The sequence below is a fragment of the Pseudophryne corroboree genome, chromosome 3 (assembly GCF_028390025.1).
Source record: "Pseudophryne corroboree isolate aPseCor3 chromosome 3, aPseCor3.hap2, whole genome shotgun sequence".
In the NCBI taxonomy this organism is placed as follows: domain Eukaryota; kingdom Metazoa; phylum Chordata; class Amphibia; order Anura; family Myobatrachidae; genus Pseudophryne; species Pseudophryne corroboree.
In genome coordinates this window covers 772,055,942-772,068,156 of record NC_086446.1, presented here as the reverse complement: position 1 = coordinate 772,068,156, position 12,215 = coordinate 772,055,942, and the positions used below count along the sequence as shown (strand labels likewise).

Genomic DNA, 12,215 nt, shown 5'->3' with positions numbered 1-12,215 from the left:
TGAGATACTGAAACCTTTGTTTTTTGATGGCTCATTGTACACAAACTTTGTTTAATACACAAAGTTATTAAAAATATTGTCTAAAATGACCTTCATGCCGTGGGTATAAGGTGTATATGTAACATAAATGCATTCTGTGCTTAGATTTAGGTCCCATCACCATGATTTCTCATTATGGTATGCAATTATTCCAAAATACGGAAAAATCCCATATCCAAAATACCTCTGGTCCCAAGCATTTTGGATAAGGGATACTCAACCTGTACTAATTGTATATGAGGAATGCGTTCAAACCACATTTGCCATTAGTATATCTGATACTGCCCATAGGCGCACATATACACTTACATACATAGTCACACACAAAACAAATACATATGATATACAGTACAGTCACACATACAGTATACACAAATACAGTCACATACATACTGTACATACTCTAGCTACATACTTATTCACATACATGGTCACACACAAACACACACACATAAATACAGTAGATACTTACACACACAAACATACATATATACATAGTCCCTAAACACATCATGATTCCCAGATATCACTCTTTATAGCCCCAATGCATGTGTTTGAAAACTATTATACACTTTTAGTTGCAAGAAATTAAACACTGTCAAATGTGGCTTGGAGATTGGTATGCTATTTTGGGGGATGGGACAACTTAACATTGCTTTCAAGTTGTTTTCTTCCTACTTAGTCCCTTTAATTACCTGCAATAAAGAGACTTGGTTTCCTTAACAGTTATCTTTAAGACAATCCTTACATCCCCCCAAATAGCTAACCTTCTTACATGAGAGTAACCTTTGGTACTAATGAACTTTGCAAACTAACCATTTTAGTTTAAAGAAAGAAATCACTATGTTAAATTCTTTGCCCAATCACTCACTTTTTAAACACATGATTGTGGCTTGTGTAGTGCCAACAGAGGTGCAGTGGCAAACGCAGGATTTGCAAGTGGGGGTTTCCAGAACTGGGCGGAGCCCAGCACGGGGGTGGGGACTGAGGTGACCCAGTATATGCTGGGTCCGTAAAACGAGTGTGCCTGTGTATATATACATATATATATACACACACACATATACATATATATATATATATATATATGTATATACAGTACACACATATATATATATATATATATATACACATGTATATATATCATGTGTGTGTGTGTTTATATGTATGTATATACATGTGTATATATGTATGCACATGGATATATATGTACTATAATTAAAATAAAGTAAACTTTTATTAAGCACTTACAAGTGCCACCAGGAAGACAGCAAGCTGCAGAGGACACTAAGATGCAAAATAAATAAATATATGTGCGTGTTCCCCTTTTTTCCACTCTCGTGGTGGAGAACATACACACTCGGGCGCTGACCAAATTTCTCTGTAAGATTCTATATTTCTAATTTAACTCTGAGACAGCTGCAGCTCTAAAGAAGGGACCACTTAATCCTTAAAGATTTTAACATACACCACAAAAATTATTTAAAGGGCTGCTGTCCCAGAATGAAATAAATTTATCCAAAACAAAAATAAAAATATTTAATTAAGCACTTAATACACACGGCCGGTGTTTTGTATACACAATCACATTAATAAAATCATTTATAATAACCATGCATGCTTCAACACTTAATACCAATAATTCTACTTTCTCTTTCAATATAACTCATAAGGAAACAATTGTTGCCAATATTGTAACAGTTCCCAAACACTTTTATAGCTACATATAGCAAAGAATGTAGCTGATGATGGACAGTCTCTCCGTATGTTACTGAAATGAGACAATCACTCTCTGTCTCTGCTGAATCCTGCCAATAATTAGTCTGGTAACCAGCTGGTTTCCTTGAGTATTTATTGGGGACCCTTATAGGAATATTTAATATGACCTTGGATTGAATAGGTCCAACTGAGACAAAGTCATGGATCAAAATGCAGTCCCCAGGTAAGCGCTCCAAAGTTGGCGTGGACAATTAGCGGCACACTCCCATATTGATCTCACCCACTCCAGCCGAGCAGCGTTTAATAAAGAGTATCCTTCGTCCACTAGGCAGCAGACTTTAAAGTGCAGAACACAGCAACACCAGATGTGTACTTCTTTATGCATTTCTCCGCCTATAATCATCAGCAGCTTCATCAGAAGAATATTTTTATGGTGCAGAGGATGCTAGATAGCCATTAATAATACTCATGCAGCTAAAAAAAATATATATATATATATTTATTTATTTTTTGGGTGGAGGGGGGTTTCTGGGTGCCCGGAAGCCCCCCCTGGGTGCGCCACTGAGGTGGGATTATTTTTTTTCTCATGTATATTATTATTTTTATCTGCATGTGTATGTGGAGTGTTTATTAGTTGTCTGGTGTGCCGCACGTTCCATTGACTATGCTGTTTCTCTGTGTAGGCACCGGCTCCAGTTACATGACTTTAATCAGTATTGTCACACCATCTAGATGTATATTATATATTTATTTATTAACAGTTTCTTATATAGCACAGAAAATTCCGTTGCACTTTACAATTGGAAATAACTACAACAAACTGGGTGATAACAAACAGTCATAGAGGTAGGAAGTCCCTGTTCGCAAAATACAATCTATAGGGAAATAGGCATTAATACACAAGGATAGGTGCTATCTATTGCATAGTTGTTCGCCAGATAGCAAAAGTTCTTGAGAGGTAGGGAAAGTGAAAAATGAGAAGACATGTGAGAATATGTGTGGACTATAAAGAGTGGATGCAATTTGATAGGAAGGCTTATTTTATATATATATATATATATATATATATACAAAGAGGATTCCAACACATGGAAGGTGCACTCTCGCTAGTAAAGTCAATCAGTCAGTCACATGTCTTGTCCACCAGAGTTTAATGTCGACGTTTCGGTCCCATACCGAACCTTCCTCAGGACAGGTGGTACATCGGATTAACAATTCACAGGTAGCAATGATAGACAATTTCTTATCTGAAAAGAACAATATTCACACTATTAATCGCAAGCCTCGCCGGTCCCTGGAAGATATACGACCCAAAAGTGATCCAACCACCAAGCTTACTCAATATATAATGTTCACATGCACGGTATAAATGCATATACACACACATATATAAACACATACATATACACACATATATACATACTTACACATATATATATGTATACACATATGTGCATGTGTAAATGGCCAAATATCACCAGTGTGACAGCTCCCCTACAGAGACCCTTTCGTACCTGCCGGGTAGGTATCCCAAAAACCATCAGCAGATCATGAACCGTATACCGGAAGATCAAAATAGTACATCCAATTATGCACTATAATAAATATATGGAGTGTCAGTATACACCCTCCAAAGTCCCGTTCAGTTAAACAAAAAAACAAAAAACCAGCAGGATAATCATAAACATGTGGTACCTGTTCCAAGTTCCCGGAAAACAATGATGCAGCCACGTTGATATATGGACCAACAAATTCCTAAAATACAATGTTCTTTTTAAATGATGTGGTGTCTGAAACATTACCATTATAATCATCAATATACATTATATCTATATATATATTTTCTAAGAAAATATATATATATTGATGATTATAATGGTAATGTTTCAGACACCACATCATTTAAAAAGAACATGTGATTGGATGTAGCATTAAGAATTTAATCCTGTCCTAACCAGTGGTAAATCATTTTTTCACAAAAACGGGTATGTATGTCCATCCCTACTTGATTGTATTAAAGTACCCGTTATGAGAGAAAAAAAGAGTCTATTATTCAATAAGTTTATCTTGAAGATTATGTGATTTACTTATTTCCCTCTGTAACTATTTAGATTATAAACCCCTGATGAAGTCCTAATGGACGAAACGCGTTGGGTTTCGTATTATTGGGTCAAAAAAGTCACCACCACAAGCATCTGGTTGGATACACGTCCTTTTCAAGTTCCGATTGTGATTACCTGACTATAAAATCCTCATATCAACTAAAAATGTCTATGTATAAGATTGTGAAATCGTTTTACTGAATTTTTAGACAATTGTATCAATGTCGAATTTTTAGGTTACAAGTACCTTTTATTTGTGTATAAATAAAAACCTTTTAAATATTGTTAATCTAAAGGCTGATTGGCTCCCATGAGAACCTTTTTACTCCATATATAGATATATAGATATATATATACAGTATATATGGATTGTAATCTTGTGAGCAGGGCCTTCCTACCTCTATGTCAGTCTATTTTGGACTATTACATACCCTCCAACATTTTACACACAAAAACCGGTACAAATTAGAGAAAGGGGCGTGTCCATGGGTAAAGGGGGCGTGGCCAGGTCCCTTTTCCTATACTTTCAATGGAAGTTTGGAGAGCCAAAAATAGGTACAGACCATAAAAAAAAGGTACTGTACCTATTAAAAAGGTACAGTTGGAAGGTATGCTATTACTGTTGTTCTAATTGTAAAGCACAACGGAATATGCTGCACTATATAATAAACTGTTAATAAATAAATATATTGATAGGGGCCCCCACATTTTTGTTGCCCTGGGGCCCCCACATGTCAATACGTGTTTGCAAACTACCCCTTTATTTAAAAAAAATAATCTAGAATTATTTGCCGAATCATTCACTTTTTAAATACATAATCCCATCGCTAATCAATAACTGTGCATGCAAACATTGTGTCTTGTGTAGTGGCAGCAGAGATGGGATTATTTTTTTATCTTGTAGGAGGTTGTATGATGCTATGTGGGGGATGGGGCGATTCTCTGAAAGATAGCAACAAAGAATTTAACTACAGATAAGTATAAAGAGCTGTTCAGCTTGCACATGCTTTTCTGCCTCAGAATTTCACAAATTTTACTTATATCATGGATAATGTCAAAAATATGTAAGTAATAATTAATTTATCTGTCTTTGTATTTTTGGACCAGTCTACATTGAAATATATTTCTATTTTTCAATTTGTTTCAGTGTAAATAGGCAGATAAATTCCCAGGGTACTGTGCTTCTTTATCTATCTATCTATCTATCTATCTATCTATCTATCTATCTATCTATCTATCTATCTATCTATCTGTGTGTGTATATTAACCTTGACTTTACATTAATTAATTTCCCATAACAGTATAAAAAGAACTCCTCTGGTCTGTGAGTTTTGCCTCAAAATATATACAACACTGAGCACACATCTCAGGAGTAAATGCAAAAGAGGAGCTTCCGCTACAGAAATTGCACAAATCTCTGATAAAGCCCGCTGGAGCGCACTTTCATTCCTGAAGAATGGACGATGTCTTGATTATGAAGAATTTTCGAGATTACAGAGCATTGACAGTGTGGTTAGCTATTTAGAGGCAAAGGGCCACTTTTTCAGGAATAAGACCATATTAACACCAAGGTAAGCATTATTTATATATTACTATTTTTATTATTATCCTTTATTAATATGGTGCCACAAGGGATCCGCAGCGCCCAATTACAGAGTACATAAACAAACAATCAAACAGGAAAACAGCAATTTACAGTTCATGACAGTATAGGACAAGTACAGGGTAAATAAACATAGTTACATCAGCAGATGACACTGGGATAAAGGGGGGTACTCACGGAGCGATATTCTAAGCAATCTGACTAGATTGCTTAGAATATTGGCATGATCGCTCCGTGTGTAGCCCCCTCGGCGATAGCGATGCGCGGCCCCGCACACCCGCTGGGTAAAGTAAGCGCCCCCCCCCGTCTCCCCCCGCCCGCTCAGCACAGATCGCGCTGTGCTGAGCGGCAGGAGAGATGTGTGCTGAGCGGTTCGCTCAGCACGCATCTCTCCTTGATCGGCCCGTGGGTACTGGGCTTAAGTATCAGGTGGCAGAAGACTGCTGAATTTGGTGCAGTTGAAGATTATTAAAGTAAGAAAGGATAAGCACATGAGGGAAGAGGGCCCTACTCGTGAGAGCTTACATTCTAAAGGGGAGGGGTAGACAGACGGGTGACACAGATGGGGTACATAGAGAGCGTAGAACAGAGGGTTAGGATGAGATTTGGCTGGGTTTGGTGAAGAAGTGGGTCTTGAGAGCCATTTGAAGTTTTGTAGAGAGTGGGAGAGTCTGAGGGGGAGAGGTAGGGAATTCCAGAGAAGTGGTGCAGCACGTGAAATCTTGGAGGTAAGAGTGGGAGGAAGTAATCAGTAGGCAGGAGAGTCGGCGTGCATTAGCAGAGCGAAGAGGATGGGTGGGAGTGTAAAGCGAGATAAGATCAGAGATGTAGATTGGAGAGGAGTGGGATATATGTGGTTATAGGTGCAATTATGTATTTATAATATTATTTAACTTGTATTCTTTAGATCACCTACATTTGTAGCCAGGTCAACATCTATGATAGTCCATAAAGAAGAATCAGCTATGGTAGTCCCTGCTAACACATGTGATGAAGAAGTGGGAAGGTCTCAGCAAGCCATGGAAGGCAATAGTGAAGTATCCATGTAGGTACTTGTTTAAAGCAATAAGATAAATTAATCAATTAGAAACTTTTGGCCTATGGGTGCCGTGGAAAACAATCTGATACTCTAGGGAGCCATGATCCAAGAAAGTATGGAAATCACTGTTTTAAACTGTTTCTACTATTTACTATACAAATCTCTGTAGCAAATGTATTAATAAAACAGTAAAAATTCAGTAAGTCAGTGTAAGGGAGGAGGGTGCCCATGTGTCCCTTGTCTAATAGTAATATCATGCCCTTGCAGGGTTATTTTCAGAGATGAGGGGGCCCATGAGCACCAGACACCCCATGGCCATTATAAATATGGCAAAGGATGAAACATTTATGGATAATAATGCCAGACAGAATGGAAAGAAAGAGATGAGCTCGAAAATTTATTGGTTTGAGAAGTGCATTCATATAAGTGATACTGTATATTAAATAATGCAGAACACTGCAAAGCACAACAATATTAACAGATGAGTGAAAATAGGCCCTCATTCCGAGTTGTTTGCTCGCTAGCTGCTTTTAGCAGCTTTGCACACGCTAGGCCGCCGTCCTCTGGGAGTGTATCTTAGCTTAGCAGAAGTGCGAACAAAAGATTAGCAGAACTGCTACTAAATAATTCCGGCAGTTTCTGGGTAGCTCCAGACCTACTCCTACCTTGCGATCACTTCAGACTATTTAGTTCTTGTTTTGATGTCACAAACACGCCCTGCGTTTGCCCAGCCACTCCCCTGTTTCCCCAGGCACATCTGCGTTTGTATCTGACACGCCTGCATTTTCCAGCACACTCCCAGAAAACGGTCAGTTACCTCCCAGAAACGCCCACTTCCTGTCAATCACTCAGCGGTCAACAGTGCGACTGAAAATCGTTGCTAGACCTTGTGTGAAACTGCATCGGCTTTTGTGAAAGTACGTCGCACGTGCGCAGTGCGCACCATACGCATACGCAGAAGTGTCGCTTTTTTGCCTGATCACTGCGCTGCAAACGGCAGCTAGCGATCAACTCGGAATGAGGGCCATAGAGTTTAGTTAACATTCTTCATAATTACTAAAAATATTGATGTTGGTTGAGCAAAAAGTAATGGTGGCTATTAACCAATTCTGCTTTTACCAGCTAATATTCCTAATCTATTCCCACACCAAACCATTAGGTCTAAATGGACGGTGATAGTGCGGAAGAACATGCAGAAAGCTGGAATGTATGCCAAGCATTCATCGAATACACCATTACTCAGAGGTTTCAGGAATTATTTGTCCAAGACATTAGGAGTTTGCAACAGTAAACAGGAGGTAATGGATTATGTTATGTATAAATACATGTTATCTAATTCCATTCACATTTAGTCATGATTGAGATAGCAAGCATGTGTGCAATAGTTTCTTATTATCAATTTGTAATCTTTCAGCCATCAACATTTTACTCACTTATATTGGCAATATTGGTATCAACCAATAAGTAGCCCTCATTTTTTCAGCATCAATGTACATGAGATAATTAATAGGTTGAATCCATTACTCACAGTATATTATGACAATTGAGAGTTAAATTATGCATTTTATTCTATATATTTCTCTTACATAATAAAATATTAAGCAAAGTATTATGCATCTGTGGCTCCCAAAATCTGGATTGCCAATCTTCAAGAAAAACATATTTTTCATATAAGTGCCATGTCTTGCAGTCTTAACAAAAACTCGCTCTCATACTTTGCCAGAACTCATTTTCACCACTCTCTGTGTATACAGGTAGAAAATGTTGCACGGTATTTACATTTCATGGACCCACAAAAAGCATCAATGGATTTTGTGAAAGACATAGAAAAAACTAATCTCTACTTCACAAAGCTGAGGGAACTTGGTCTCTGTAGCCAAACAGTATTTAATTATTTAAAAAATATAAGAAGATTTGTAAAATGTCAAACTACGGCCACTAATCTCGGAGCAAGTGACCCTGACCTATATCAAGCCTGTTGCCATTTTCTTCATGTCACTGACGCCATTCAGAAAAAACTGAGTAAAGGTGTATCACGGGAAACGGTCGTCAAAAAGTAAGACCAATACTTTTAGATTATTTGTGGGTTTTCATTTTACTTAGATCATTGTGAGTGAACATTTATCATCATATGATCTGCAGGTACAAAAGATTGACAACAGACCACTTGCAGCCACAGGATTGTCGTCAGCTGCTAGAAGTGGCAAAATCAGATTTTATGAATTGCATCAAGAAGGCTGATATTTGTGAAAGACTGTCGGCCAAAGATAAGGTGTGCATTTTGCATTATCTCGAGGCTTTGCTAATCCTAAAGCACCTCCAAAGACCTGGAGTGGTTGCCAATATGACTGTAAGTACTGTTTATTATTATTATTATTATTATTATTATTATTATTACATTTTATTTATTAGGTGCCACAAGTGGCTCGCAGTGCCATACATACAGCACACATTAGAAGAATACTGGAAGTAAGTGAGGCACAGATGGCCAAGGAATAAACATGGAATTGGGATAGCTGCCTCAAGATCAGGTTATGTGTAAGGGTAGGCTTTGATGAAAAGGTGGATTTTCAGTACCCGTTTGAAGCTTTGCATGGTCAGGAGAGTCTATTGTAGTGAGGGAGCTTGTTCCAATGAAGGGGGCCATACGGGCAAAACATTATACTTCGTTAACTTGTTAATCTGAAAATATTGGTGCGAGGTTTAATGTTAATATTGTATCTTCATATTCTCAGGTTGAGGAATGGCATGAGAGGGTTCATCACACCTTCACATCAGAGGGTGTATCCGAAATCCGTGTTGTTGTGGGAGTTAAACAACACAAAACGGCAACCCATCAAGTGGCGACATTTGCTCTCACAGAAGAAGAAGAAAAGGTTAATTGTAGATCACAATTATATAATTTCAATGCTAGAAGAATTACTGAATTAGTAATTATTAACAGATCTTCATCTTTTCTAGTGGTTCAAAACTTTTTTTGATGTGGTGCGACCTTTATTAGTAAAGGGAGATCAGCCTCAGAAAACATTTTTTATTTCAACAAAGGGAGAACAAATTTATAATGTTACTAATGATCTTCGCCAGTTACATGAAAAGTAAGTACAGTACTGAGTCTACCAGCAGCTACTGATCATATACCTGCACATTGTCACACATCTTCTACCTCTGTGCATAGAAAATAGCACATACTTATCAGAAGTGATCTGTGGTGACTCGTGAGATACATTTTTGGGGAGGCACTGGCTAGTATCAGAGTCAAATTTACACACTATATACGTACCTGAAAGTGCATGTGGGCATTATTCACAGGTGCAGCCGAATTTACATGTGCATATACACAGGTTTGGTAGTATATACATGTGGGCATTATACACAGGGGCGGCGGTATAATCATGTAGGCATTATGCACAGGGGCAGAAGTGTATACATGTGGGCATTATACACACGGGCAGCAGTATATACATGTGGGCACTATACAAAGGTGTGGGAGTTATACACAGGTGCAGCAGTGTGTACTGCTGGAAATTTCCTGAGTTTTGATGAGGATTGAGTGTAAAAGGTTGGTTACTCTGTGCCAATTATTTGTAATTTAATTTAAGAAAAAAAGAAAAAATCTTTGTAAACTTTAAGATAGTTTTCCCTATAACACCTATACACAGGTATAAGCTGCTAAATATTACAAGCCAGATGGTTCGGCGTACATGTGAAACTTGGACATTGGCAGAGTACTCAGATGTTCAGAAGAGTCTCTTCACCAAGTACCTGGCACATACCAATTTGACAGCAGATCGACATTATAGGGAAAAGACATTACACAATATATGTCTTGGCTCAAAACTGGTCACCCAGCTTGGATCTATGTCTAAACCTATGGAGGCACAAGAAAGCACTTCAAGGTGAAATATATCAGTTCATTTTCCATGCCTTCACCATATTTATTGTCATTTTAAAAGCTTCATATGATATAAACTGTATCTTTAGTATATGCATTGTATATCCTGGTTCTGTTTCCAAACAGGGATGGACTACAGGACAGTGACTCCATAGAGTCACATAAGAGAAATTACTTCCAGAACCTGCTAAAAGAGTTCCCTGTAAACATAAAACAATCGAGACCAAAGAAAGTTGACTGCAAACGTATATCGCCATTGTATTGGCATCACTGTAGAAAAGAATGGACAGCTAAGCGTAACAAGAAAAGAGTGAAGCATATAATCAGTAAGTATAGCAAATAGCAAGTACATTAAACCATTTTTCAGTATCAAGACAGAGTCTCACCCACTTATTGCACATCCACTAATAGCATGTTTTACATAAAAATATCAGTTTTTGACATGATATGAATTATATTTATTTTTAACGCTAAAGACAAAAGTATGTCTTGAGTATTTTTGTGTTTTTTATTATTGAAAGTATATAGAAGAAACTGGTGCTAAAATATTTTTTTTATTATTTTTATTTTTGCAAAAGGGGCATTCCCAGCAAGGCGCCCAAAAATTGTCCAGTTGAAAAAGTACATAAGAGAAAAGAAATGGAAATGTAGTGAATTAGAGATTAAACAGATAGCTGAGGCATGGAAGCCTAGGAAGTTACAGAACTGGAAAGACTGCAAGGCTCTGGAAGAACACATCCGCTTGCAAAATTGGAAAGGGCTGAAAACTACCACAGATATAGAAAGCGGTATAAAGAAAGTAATGACAGAGAGGGCTTTCCTTAAAGGGGAAGCAATATGTGACTTCCATGGAGAACAGATAAGTGCCAAAAAAGGCAGAAAAATGCAAGAAAATAAAAACTGTCATGACCTCTTTTTTTATAAGGATACAGAAGGCAAGTCATGGTGTATCAATCCATCCTGTACATGCCACACTCGGACATATTCCAAATTAATGTGGAAATCCAGTACAGAATTTAATGTGATTCCAATATACAAAAATACATTTGGCATTCTCATGCTAGCTGCAAAAAACATACCAGCCAATCAGGAGTTAACATATTATGTTGCAAAATAACTGTGGACAGTGGAGATTTTTCTTTTAATAGTTGGTTAGCATTTCCTTAAAAAATGGACTGCAAAGACAGTTTGGAAAACTCTGCATTATAACATTAGACTGCCTCTTAATTCTGCACAAATAACCACTATAAATTGTAAGCACAGTGTATGTGTTAATGTATGTAAATAAAATATATATTCCTCAATTATCTGCTCTCGTGTATTTTAGATTAGGAGTTCAGGGGCAAAATCAAGATTTCTAGTGGGGACTTTCGAAAGTTTGATTTTAGGGCAGGTGTGTGCAGGCTTCTGGCTGAAGAAGAGAATATTAATAGCATGTAGCAAGCTACTGACTTCTCCATAATAAAACGCAGTGTATGTAATACATCAGACATACTGTATACAGGGCCAGAAATCACAGTAACATGTTATATGCAGCAGTAGGGCCAGCCATACATAGTACAGTGTATGTAATACATCAGATATATACAGGACCAGTGATCACAGTAACCCGGTATATGCGGCAGTAGTGCCAGCCATACATAGTACAGTGTATGTAATACATCAGACATATACAGGGCCAGTGATCACAGTAACACGGTATATGCGGCAGTAGTGCCAGCCATACATAGTGCAGTGTATGTAATACATCAGACATATACAGGACCAGTGATCGCAGTAACCCGGTATATGAGGCAGTAGTGCAGCCATACATAGTGCAGT

The 12,215-nt window shown here is 37.7% G+C and overlaps 1 protein-coding gene and 1 long non-coding RNA gene across 2 annotated transcripts; both read left to right on the top strand.

Annotated features, from left to right (window-relative positions):
- The first annotated feature begins 6,373 nt into the window (after nucleotides 1–6,373).
- Nucleotides 6,374–8,410, top strand: LOC135058251 (uncharacterized). The gene is made up of 3 exons (XR_010244706.1): nucleotides 6,374–6,508; nucleotides 7,662–7,800; nucleotides 8,257–8,410. It is a non-coding gene; the product is annotated as an uncharacterized LOC135058251 (long non-coding RNA).
- Nucleotides 8,411–8,633: 223 nt separating this feature from the next.
- LOC135056170 (uncharacterized) lies at nucleotides 8,634–11,511 on the top strand. The gene is made up of 6 exons (XM_063961022.1): nucleotides 8,634–8,852; nucleotides 9,238–9,378; nucleotides 9,464–9,597; nucleotides 10,162–10,398; nucleotides 10,521–10,720; nucleotides 10,973–11,511. Exons 1-6 carry the CDS (start codon nucleotides 8,634–8,636, stop codon nucleotides 11,509–11,511), a joined length of 1,470 nt encoding a protein of 489 aa, XP_063817092.1.
- The last annotated feature ends 704 nt before the right edge of the window (nucleotides 11,512–12,215 follow it).

Bases quoted from the DNA above. Each gene is read 5' to 3' on its own strand.
- LOC135056170 (XM_063961022.1), top strand. From the start codon at position 8,634: ATGATCTGCAGGTACAAAAGATTGACAACAGACCACTTGCAGCCACAG. The intron at 9,598-10,161 runs GTAAGTACAGTA...ACCTATACACAG, and splicing joins CTTCGCCAGTTACATGAAAA to GTATAAGCTGCTAAATATTA. The intron at 10,721-10,972 runs GTAAGTATAGCA...TTTTTGCAAAAG, and splicing joins AAGAGTGAAGCATATAATCA to GGGCATTCCCAGCAAGGCGC.